This window comes from Chiloscyllium punctatum, chromosome 27 (assembly GCF_047496795.1).
Source record: "Chiloscyllium punctatum isolate Juve2018m chromosome 27, sChiPun1.3, whole genome shotgun sequence".
Classification (NCBI taxonomy): domain Eukaryota; kingdom Metazoa; phylum Chordata; class Chondrichthyes; order Orectolobiformes; family Hemiscylliidae; genus Chiloscyllium; species Chiloscyllium punctatum.
The window spans coordinates 34,073,719-34,085,809 of NC_092765.1; the positions used below are offsets into that span (position 1 = coordinate 34,073,719).

General features: G+C 40.3%; 1 protein-coding gene across 2 annotated transcripts in view; it reads right to left on the bottom strand.

Moving 5' to 3' along the window:
• Window positions 1-360: 360 nt before the first annotated feature.
• Window positions 361-12,091, bottom strand: part of LOC140453640 (transmembrane protein 35B-like) — a 60,687-nt gene continuing 48,956 nt past the window's right edge. Inside the window, exon 3 of one of the 2 annotated variants that reach the window (XM_072548504.1) lies at window positions 361-2,689. In XM_072548504.1, coding sequence (XP_072404605.1) covers window positions 2,559-2,689 — 131 coding nt within the window. In that variant the 3' untranslated portion in view covers window positions 361-2,558. Of the gene's footprint in view, window positions 2,690-6,021; window positions 7,693-12,091 lie in introns of those variants that run through there. The other variant, XM_072548505.1, reaches the window with a different exon arrangement.

Consider the following 12,091-nt stretch of genomic DNA (forward strand, 5'->3'; position numbering starts at 1 on the left):
TCTACAGTCTGTACATGACAAAAGCCTTTGTTGAAGAACTACGTTTTCAGATTTCCATAGAAAGGAACATGCAGCAGCAGCATCCTCCGCATGATGACATGCAATGTTCTCACTGCAACTGACTGCAATTGGACTGTACTCACATTTGAGGACTCACAAGAGAGGAGAAATGGATGTGGATTATCAGCATTAATGATAAAGCAAAGACAGAGAAGTGAGCATATAATGATGACTTCTAGTTCTGGTCTTCCTGTAAGTGGAAACATCCAATTCAGTTACAAGTCATGCAACATCATGCAAACCTTGTTGGGAATTAATTCCATTCAGAGATTCCTAATGTATTATCTTTTAAAACCATCTTATTTTATTTGATTCTGAAAATACAAATAATACTGTTTGCACAGATTCAGCAGGAGAAGGTTAACAGAAATGAAAAACATAAAAGAGATACACATTCATGACACAAGTCAGTGAATCACATCAAATAGAATGCTGCTTCCCTTCTTAAATTAGTATATTTGAAATTTAACAATGTATTCCATCTCTTAGCAAAATGAAATGCTATAAGTTTAGTTCAAAGCACTAGGAATATCAGCACAAGAATGAAAATTCCATAACACTCTTTGATGTGGAATATTTAAAACACAAGCCATCGTTATTACTATATCCGTGTTAGAAGTAGCATAGTTTACAATCCTACCTGTGCATAAAGTCAAATAATTCTGCTATAACATGATATCTCCGTTCTTGTGCAATCCCATGTTATAAGAAAATCACATAATAGTAGCAACATTTAAACTAATGGGGGCCGGAATGGTGTTATAACCAATACACACTTTAAAACTTCGCACTTTAGAAAGAGTGTCCGCAATTCAGCAATCATGCTATAGCGAATTTGTATTAACAAAACACGTGTTACAACAGAACAACCTGTACTTGCTCAATCCCTACCAGAGCTCTCAAGAAATTTTTATCACAGGTTAACACATTTCAAAAGGTGATGAACGTGTGATGAACAGGCAGAATTTACCTCTTCCACAGCCCCTACTGGTGAGACAGGGGCTGTTAATCAGGCAGAAGGTAGGGTGGAGACCCACGGCCTTCCCACCTCCACCTAATTAAATTTAGGGCTGAAAAAGCTCATGAGTGACATCCCCAACAATTGAGGGCCTTAAAATGGGCAATTGGTTATCCCATCTCTCTGTCGCTGGCACTGAACAGCAGTGAGAGGGGAAGTCACCATGCAGGAATGCTGAAAAGCAAACTCTGTCAGGTTTATTTGTGGGATGCTGGGGAGTGTTGTCGCCAGTTCAAAGGCACTGAATACTTTATCAAGGGGTCCAGTACTGGGAAGGAGAGCCACAGTAGGCCATCCATTTTTCTTAAAATACACCTCGCCCCATGTCCTGCGATCTCAACGCCTTTGCAACCTCTATCCCATCCACATTCACCTGTGGCTGCAGCCCCCACTTTGATCCTGGCCTCTAGTGGGTGCATTACAAGCAAGTGTCACTGCTTCTGAAGGGGGGTGGGCACTGACAGCAACGGGCAGATGGCAAGCCCTGACTAACTGGCGACTCCAAATTAGTGGGATTTCTAACCCTGCAATCCTGAATTCTGGGGAAGGTTTGATGCTGGCCATTTCAGTGCCTGATGAGTATTTTATTCCAATAGAAACATTGCAGAGCTCCCACTGATGCTCTAGCCAACAGACTAGATCTCTGTCACAAACATTCAACGCCACCATTTATGTTTTCCTGCATTAACACTTCCAAATATAAATGCTGTCCTTCTTCTTGTCTGCCTGATAGCTTATCGTATTCTGTTTGATTAATGCGATGACACTTGAACAAAGTAAAATCTTATCAAAAGTGAACTATTATTAAAAATGTTGTACTTTTTCAGAAATACCTTTGGCTGACAGTTTCAAAACTTTTACCAGTATCACTATCCATTAGAATAATTGCAGAAAATTATTTTGCAAATGTTTTGTGTAAAGTACTCAATCTACCTCCTGAAATCTGCAAACATAAAACACATGCCAGACATGTTTACATCTACTGTCTCCATTCTTGTCTGTCAAGCCCAAACAGCCAAAAGAATTGTGGATGCTGTAAATCAGAAACAAAACCAGAAGTTGCTGGAAACGCTCAGCAGGTCTCATAGCATCTGTGGAGTTAATACAAAACATTAACTCTGATGTCTCTCCACAGATGCTGCCAGATCTGCTGAGTTTCTCCAGCAAGTTCTGTTTTTGTTTCAGTCAATCTATAAACTTTGACATTGAGCTTCTGAACGTCTCTTCCTCTTCCAGACACCAATCCTGTGGCCACACATGTTACAAGAAAAACGGTTTACCCCTTCAATGATTACACTAAATGTTCAATTGACAAAATTCCCTCCTTATTACCAGCTAACCTACTAAATTTTGATCAAAGCACTGTACTAAAGCCCTCGATTGTCATATTGCACTTATTTTCCAAATGCTTTTAAACTACTGCAAGATCATGTAAGGTTCAGACAGGACCATAACTTCTGAGACTGGAACAGAGCGTTGTTTATTCTTCCTTTTGCTTCCCTTTGTCTCTTCTCCACACATAAAGGAGAAGCAGCAGTAAACCAAGGCAGACAGAAGCTGGTATGCACATGTAAAGGGGTTTCTTCAGCACCATGAGGGAATGAATGGCACCTGAATCATAAACAAAGACAGTTAAATACTTTAGTGTCAACTTTGTATAAAGGTCACAGCTTCCCCTGAACAACAGCTCCAGATTTTTAAATGTAGAAACCATTTTGATAGACTCAAGGGGGGGGCAGATGTTCAACAGCCCCAAAGCAACATGTATTAGTTTATATTTTGTAGTTTCCTCTCCTTTTGAAGGTGCTGCATCATATGGTCCACAGACGCAAAAACTTTCTCATTACCTCTCACTCATCTTTCTTGCCTAAGACCAAACCATAGCTACCCAAGTGTGAGAGACACATACACTTTGAGGTAAGATTCACTGAATAGCAATCAGAGGATGGAACCACAGGCTGAGATTTTCCTCCTTGGTTCAGAGATTCAAAGTCAAATAGCACTCCAACTGAGATAAACTAGCAGGTGCAAAACAACAGCAACTTCAATGTGGCTTCACTGTCCCAAAAGTGTTGAGGAAGAATTTGAGCAGACAGCCCAAAGCGTCTGGAAACAAAGTTCCCCAAAGTATATCATATTGCTTTCACTGTTTTGTTTTTTTGGTGTGAGCGTTTCTACCTTTGAAGGTCAATTTGGTTTAACAAATACATTTTGAAAAACTGCATCCCTTGAATTGAAGTTGTCTGACTTCATTCCAAGCTGTTCTTTATTGTAAAATGCAGCAGTTCCAAAGAGAAGATGTGTTCTGTGGAGTACAGAGCAGAAAGTGTTTTGTTCAAATGATGAAGTGCTTTGGTCAGACCACAGTCTGAGTCCATGTTTAGTTTGATTAATGATGTACAAGAATAAGATTCACTGCGTGGAAGCGAGCAGGGTTGACTGGGATTCTCAACTCAGGCTGAATCCTGAAGGATCTTAGGATGGATCAGAGTTCTGCCCACTTGGGTGGCTAATCTGATCCTGACCCTTTACTTGGGTTCTGTGCCTATTCAGTAGTGTTGGCAGGCTCCTGCTAGAGTTCCAACATCTGTTGAGAAGCCCCACCTGAGGTAGTGTATAAATTACTGCAAAGTGTCAACTGTAATGTATAAGGGCTAGTTGCCTTCCCTGAAAAAGAATACATTTTCTTTTAAATTGTAGGTTGGTCCTATTTGGCCTTTACACTTTAAATGCCACTTTCACATACAATACCAACACTGGGCCCCAGGAATGCATTCCAAGCACCCAGAGCTGTCCTGGTACAAATGACAGTCTGAACCAAAAGTGATATATTCCCAATTTACATTTCAAAGAACCTCTGAAGATATCCTTCATGCTAATCAATCACTTCCAGCCCAGAATGACTGAAAGTGGCAAGGCAAATGGATTGATGGGAAGTCTTTCCAAAGAATTCAGTGTTATGAACGTCTACAGCACATAAATAATGCCCTTCAGCACACCAAGGCTGTGCCAACCAAAAACAAGAAGTTAATTATCTTAATTCCATTTCCAGCACTTGGAGCATAGCCTTGCATGTCTTGGCTTTGCAAAACTAAATACTTCTTCAATATTATAAGGACTTTTTAAATGTTACAAGGACATTTTATCCCTGCCTCCTTGAGATACCCATAGCACCGACAAAAGTTCTGGCTAGTGTTGAGAAACTGAATAACAAAGAAATGTTCAAGAAACTTGTCCTCCTTAGCCTTCAGCAAAACAATGGGGTTTAAAAATATTTTAACTTAGTTTAGAAGTCAATCCACAGTGGAGTTTAAAGTAAACCTTAAAAGCAGGACACCAGGAAAAAGGGCAACATTGCAAATGGCTAAGGTGATAAAGTCTTCACAGGGAGTCAGGAAACTCATGAAGTAAACTTGATTTTGGACTGTAAAGGCAAAAAGTAGAAGTAATTTAAGGTAAAGTTGGAGGCGTGAAGTCAGGATGAAGTGTATTCCTCTCATTTCTTGGCAGCTACTTTGGGGGAGCCCAAATGTTTTACACTCCTTAAACCTCAGCTGAGAATTCTGCCCCTTGCTTTTTCATGAAACACTGCTTTGTTTTGCAATATGCAAATGCAGCCAATAATTGCCCCATAGCTAGATTTTTCATGAAGGATCTGTATTGGAATACATAGGTTAGTGATGGAGTTCCCTTAAGTCTAGATTTACACATCATTTTAGGAAATACACCATTTTACACTGTAAGTCATTTGTACAACTTTACCACAGAGAAAATAGCGTAGACTTGCAGACATGATTTCCTGATGGAACGACTGTCCATCTAATATGGAACTACAAAAGCAGCGCCCAATTTCCAATGCCTGCCTGGTGATGGATGGCAAACCTCAGCTCGGGTGAAGTTCTCTAACTGACCTCAGTGTTCCCAGGTTTGGGCTTTGAGGAGATCAGTATCTGGAAACTATTAAGTCTCTAGCACATTAACTGTCCATCAACTTCTCCTCAAAGTGCCAGAAGCCTGGTGGCATTCATTCAGTCCCCCTGTATTTCCCCGGGAGAGTAATCAGAAAGGACATGATCAAACTCTAGAAAGGCAAGAAAAATCTATAAAGTGGAGTTTATCCGGACTAGCCTCACCAAAAATGCTGTAATATAATACAGTGCTGATGGTTTCTGTGTGGCAGCTTTAATCTCAGCATAGCCATCAAGTTTATGTAGCAGTTTATGAGGATTCCCTTCCAATGAACAAAAGCCTGAAAACCAAACAGAGCTGTGATCACTTCTGCTACCAGTTTTCTGAAACAAAATAAAAATTGTGGATGTCACAAATTTAAAAAGTCTAATTGTACTTTTTCTTTTAATTTGTATATTTTCAGCACCTCATGTTGCCATTCAGTTTGAGAATGAATACATCTAACTTCAAAAAGAAAAGAAGCTGGAACTCCAATCCTAAATCATGTTTTCCAGATGGAATCCAGATCTGCTTATGAATTCTTCTTTGAGTTTCAAGGAAGTTAGTAGAAATTCCACACTGGTCAGCCCTCAAGCAAAAAAGTGGGACTTGGCTTGTTGGCAAGCATACGAGATGAAAATTTACTTTCACGGGCCCTCATCCTGAAATGGGAAAGGGTAAATAACTTCAAAGGCTATCTCTCCAACAGTGCGGTGGAGAAGGCATCCAGTTCCCAATCACTTGGAGAGTGCAGGTACAACTCTCAATCACTGGAACACACCAGTTTATCTGCACCATGAGTGACATTGCTGCCAACACAGGAACTATTTGCAAACATGACCATCACTGAATCCACACATTGCTGATAGATTCCTCCGTAACGTAAAAAGGAGAATACAATCCCCTCCGAGGCATTCTTCTGTTGCCTGACTACCAAAATAATCTTACTCGATAGAACTGTCTTCTAAAACTCAAGGTCACAATTAGGACTCGTCAAAAGGAATTAATTGCAGAGTTTTATAGTGTGTTACTTTTTTTTAGTAAAACATTTTATTTGCTTTTCAAAAATGCAAAATAACACAGTAAATACAGCATGCAGCAGTAAGAGGTTTTTACAGAAGAATGGAATAAAACAAAGATGATTAAACTTAAGTCAATCTGTAGCATAGTAAAGCACATTAAGGTCAGTAAAATGGAGGGGCTGCTTCTCTAAGAGTATTTGTACTTTATAAGGCCTTAATGGGAAAAGAACCAGTGTTGGAAACATGGCTGAAAGTTACAGGGTAATCCATAAGATAATTAAGTCACAATAGTGAACTTGAAAAAAAGCTATGGTTTTAACACATGAACCATCACTGTCACTTCTCCAACTATGTTAAAATTAACATCAAATACAAATCTCGCCCTGTATAAAGTGGCGTGTTTGCAGTGAGTTACATATTCAATCCCCCTTGACACGTCCCAAGGATTTCTCAACATAAATTTGACATGTCAGATAGTGAAGAAATCCCAGTGAATGATAGTTTACTTACATTAACACTTCAATAACGTGACCTACATTTTCCACTCTCAGACTGCCCCAATAATCAGCTGTTTGATAAATGAAAAGATATTTCAACACAGTAAAACTTGTTTTCATTTAGCACCTTTTTCTCTGCCTCAGAACTTCCAGAAGTATTTTACGCCCAATGTGATATTTTGCAAAGGGTATTCACAACCAAAATGGGGAGGCGAATTGACTTACAGAAAGCTCCTGCAAACTGCATTGTTAATAACGAGAGAACTTGTTGTACTAATATTGGTAGAGTGATTAATATCAGCCAGGACAGCAGACAGAACTCCTTGACCTGTTCTTCAAACAGGCCCCTTGGATCTACTACCTCTACTTGTGAGAACAAATGGAATCTGGCATTTTATGTGTAAGACACTGTTTCAGACAGCATGGGCACCCTCAGCACCGCATCAGAAAGAACTCATGCTCAGTTCTTCAGTCTGGGGCAATAAAAGGACAAACATCTCAGTCAGTGGCACAACTTTTACCAATTGAGCCATGGCTGACATCAATAAAATAACAAAAGTACACAAAGCAAAAATAGATCATACCCCAGAACATGATAGCACCTGTAAATGCTTTCGGCTGTCCCCAGTTTACAAATTCTTACCAAGTTATTTCCACATTAAATAGTTCACTGAAAATTATTTAGAAATGTTTCATTCAACAACAATTGTATACCTACTGAAAGCTGGATAAATCATAGACCAACGGTGGCTACGATTGGGTAATTTCAATTCTATTAGTCAAACTATTAGCAAAGACATTCAGAACCTGAATGTCCCTCTCTCTTCCAGACTCCCATCCCATTTATTTCTTCATTTCTACCAACTTATTCCCAGCTGACATTCTGAACTCACTGTATTAATCTCCTTCAGTAGGTATTTGGTACATATTCTCCTTTTACTTTGACAGTCAGCATGACTAAGAGACTAAGCATGGTCCAAGCTGGTCCTTCATGCTTAGAACTAGTTGAGTGTTGGTTACTGTTTCTTCTGTTTGTCTTTGTCTCTTTCCCAGATATAGAGGAGTGTCAGCAGCAAAAACAGGCAGCAGGCAGCTGGAAGGCACGCCTGGAATTCTTCCTTTAAGACTAAGAAGGAATACAGCTCACCTGCAGAGTCATAAACAAAAAAAAAATAACTAGACCACTGTTGCAGACCAGTCCAGAGCCCCTTACAGTATTTGAAGAAGGTAACCTAGACTTTAACTTTTTCTTACTTTAAAGGAAAATGTAATGTGCTGTGTTTCAGAGCCATTACTCAATGTTAAGCAAAACACTATTTATTCAACACTATAGTTCAAATGCACCAAAAAAAACTTAGAATAACAACGCTATTGGAAAACTTAGCAGAATAATAGGTAGAGTTACCTTTACTAATTAACTGTTCCAATATAGTAACATCCCATCAACACACCCTTGGACAAAAATACAAATTCAGATTTTCAGAAATTCAGATTTTCTCACACGCATCGCCTGCAATAGGAAGAGAGACCCCAGCTTCTAGCTGTGACCAGAAGGGAAAAAAAGCTTCGACTTCTTCAAAACACCAGCAGCTTATGATGAACCTAAAAGCTAAAACAAATCTATCAATCCTGGTGTGTGAGAGCTTGCCACACACATCCAGGCTGCTTCTACTATTCCAACTTTAAAAACAAAACCCCAAGGCCTCACAAGCTGTTTACCTTACCACAGACAGTTCAGCACATCTTGTTTGATCTCTCTCTTGAAAGAAACCAGGACAAATACACTTCTTAAAGCCACAGCATTGTCACAGCTACTGCCGATCTTTTACCTGGACAGAACTTTGGGATTTAAACACCTATGGCAAAGAGGCTGCTCATTCAAGGAAGACCCCATCCAAAACCACACTCAACATTTTTAGGTATTTTTCCTCCATCGGAAGGTTCATTGTGGGATATGAACATCAGTAGCGTCAAATTTCTTGTTACCTTACTTTTCTTTATGTTTAAGTGTAGATCAAAATTGGCAGCACGGTAGCTCAGTGGTTAGCACTACTTGTCTCATAGCACCAGGGACCCGGTTGACTCTCTGCGTGGAGTTTGCACATTCTCCCTGTGTCTGCGTGTGTTTCCTCCGGGTGCTCCAGTTTCCTCACACAATCCAAAGATGTGCAGGTCAGGTGAATTGGCTTTGCTAAGTTGCCCATAGCGTTAGGTGTGTTATTCAGGGGTAAATATGGGGTGGGGGAATAGGTCTGGGTGGGTTACTCTTCGGAGGGCTGGTGTGGACTTGTTGGGCTGAAGGCCACGTTTCCATAAGGCGAGAGTTCTAGGCCTTTTCTCGTTGGAACAGCGAAGGATGAGGGGTGACTTGATAGAGGTTTATAACATGATCAGGGGAATAGATAAGAGTAGACAGTCAGAAACTTTTTCCCCGGGTACAACAGAGTGTTACAAGGGGACATAAATTTAAGGTGAAGGGTGGAAGGTATAGGGGAGATGTCAGGGGTGGGTTCTTTACCCAGAGAGTGGTGGGGGCATGGAATGCACTGCCCGTGGGAGTGGTAGAGTCAGAATCATTGGCGACCTTTAAGCGGCATTTGGATAAGTACATGGATGGGTGCTTAATCTAGGATAGAAGTTCGGCACAACATCGTGGGCTGAAGGGCCTGTTCTGTGCTGTATTGTTCTATGTTCTATGTTGTATGTTCCATACTGTAGGGAATCTAATCTAATCTATAGGTGTTGGCCAACTACAGGAACTACAATGAAAGACTATGCAACAAAGCCTAACTGCCTCCAGAATGACTACATCGTGATAACCGCAGCTGGTATGCACGGCCCTGGTTGAGAAAAGATGCAATAGCAAATCAACTTTAAATGCGTACTTACAGATCAACATAGCTTCACAGTCAGGCATCAAATCCAAGTATGGTTAAGAAGGAATGAGTTAGAGCTAATGCAAAGCTTTATTGAAAAGGTAAGTTATAGCATAAGCTGAAAATGGAAATTTCCTGGTGCATATGGTTCAGTATTAAACAAAGTTGTTCAAGTCAAATTGCAAGAGGTAATTCATTTGTCACAATCACATAAATGACACAGTATAAGGTAATTTGATGAGGAATGTTTGCTCTGGATTGAAATTTGCCATTTTGGATATTGTAAGCAACCTTTTTATTAAATATTTGTATTGGAAGATAAACAAGATTTCACAAAATAATATTTCAATGGAAGTTGAAGCAGCAAAGTATTCTATGACAATGGCCAGTCTGCACTCCTTGCAAATGGCAGCATTCTGGTTTACAGCAAGGAGATTAACATCATAACCTGGTGACAAACAAAGCACCTAGCCTTCTCTCTAGAGTCACCAGTAACTCAGTCATTCTGACAACTACTTTTCCTGTGCAGATAAAATTATGAAGAAATAAAGTATCAATGTCTACAAGATACTGGACCACAGCTTGTTGCATAGAGTCTGGAGTTCCCCTCCAAAAATCAGACTGTGTCCTGCACAAAAAAAAAATCATAACTCTTAGGTTCTTTCATTGTGACTTGGTAGAAGCAGCCAGATTTAGAGAATATTGTTAATGAGGTTTATTTAACTAAGAAAACAACCACATAGAAGATTGAGATTCGTGGCAAATCAATGATTAGTTGAAATCAACCTGAAGAGCTAATTCCAACTCCTGAAATCATACCAACAACATTTTCTGTTTCTTCTATGCCAGATAATCAGAGTGAATTTATGAGTAGACCTCTCAGAGATAGATCTTCAGATTTGTTCAATAAAGTAGCAAATAACCGACTTAATAGATAATTATTTATAACTTGCTAATAAAATAACTGATGCACAAATTCTTAAAAAGAAGCAATTTTACGCGATATAATTCTGCTCCTCAGAATGGAAACAATAAAACAAAAATCAGCCAATCTTATCATAACTGCAATAGTGACCCAACAACATTTTACAAGCAGTTAATGTGCTACTCAACCTTAACCAACGCTAGCAAGCAGATTAAATATCATTCATCTCATTGTTATTCACAGGACACTGCCTGACTCAGGTTTGCCTACTAACTTTGTCTACTAACTTTGAAACTTTCCATCAGCATGATCTGTTTTAATTAATGCCAAACAAAAACCTGTGCAGTGCTAAAATTTAATGACCATGATTTCCTGATAGAAAGACATTTGTTGCTGTTGTGTGGACAAGAATTGCACACCAGGACCATGTGAAAGGCCCAACGCAAATGAGTCCACTGAAATTGCCTGCTAAATCCAAACTTCCAATGGGCAATTAACCAGAGTCCAAAAAAGTCGTCAACTTTGAGTCAGACTTGAAGACTTCAGAGGGCTCACTTAAATAGTTAGTCAGGAAAAGTTAAAGAGATTAACACCTGCTGCAATTTTGAACAACTTTTAAATTGACATCACCCCCACTTCCCCATTCCCCACTGCCCATTTGACACTTTCAAACCAACCTTCTACTGCCTCCACCCTGGCTCCCACCCCTCCATGGACCCCACCTCCAACCCAACCTGATCCAATTCTTCCCCTGCTCCCCAATGGACTTAATTGACTGCCCCAACTAACTATGAGATCCAAGTGCACCGAATTTACACTATGCCCTCGCCCACTTACTTGACACTCTTAAGAATCCACCCTGACTCTCCTCCAGCCTCCTGGCGTCTGTACCTTCCAGCCATCTGGCATCCTAGTCTATCACTCACCTCCCTCCCTACCTCCTCAGTAAGCTTACACATTTACCTTCTCTCAGTAGTTGTTGTAGTCACAGTGTGCTTTGAACTTCTAAGCATGACATAATGGCACCTTCTGCTACAGAAGGGATGTTGTCTCAGCACTGATCCTCTCTGCTGCAGCCTGTGTAGATTCCTAGACTCAAGTGCACTGTTTTAACTGCAAATGCTCCTGGTCTGCAAGTCTGCTACCAAACTCCTCCGAAGCTAAATGGCCAACGTTTTGTCAGATCTGGGTTGGAAATAGGGACTCCAAACCAGATGTAAAGATTCAGGCCAATATTTAAAATGTTCCTTCAGGTTATTTTACTTTCTCTCTATCTTGCATTCTGCACAGACGTTTGGATTGATTCAACAGTTCCAACTGTCTCAAGGAAATGCGAAACAGAGTTGTGCTGAAATTCTTCAGCATACCAACCTCCCCCCCACCAGTTCTTGAGCTCCCGGCTGAGGCTTGCAAGGTGTTGACAGTGGGCACCTGATTTAAATGGGACAGGAAGGCACATGTAACACTCTCGCTCATCTCCAACCTCTGCCTTCCTGACACTCCAGAGAACCAAGAGGATAATGATATTGTCCAGGCCCTTAACACATGATCCCATCAATCCTTACTCAGGGATTCAATCTTGGAAACAGCTTCCTTTTAATTCTTTATGCTTCCTACCTAGTCTTGACCACGTGGAAGACACCAATGCCTGAGAAGGTTGGCATGCTTCCTACCCTCAACATGCCAATATCCAGTACTGTACCAGATTCTCTTCTGAACTAAGTTACGATGGCAAAACTGCTAAA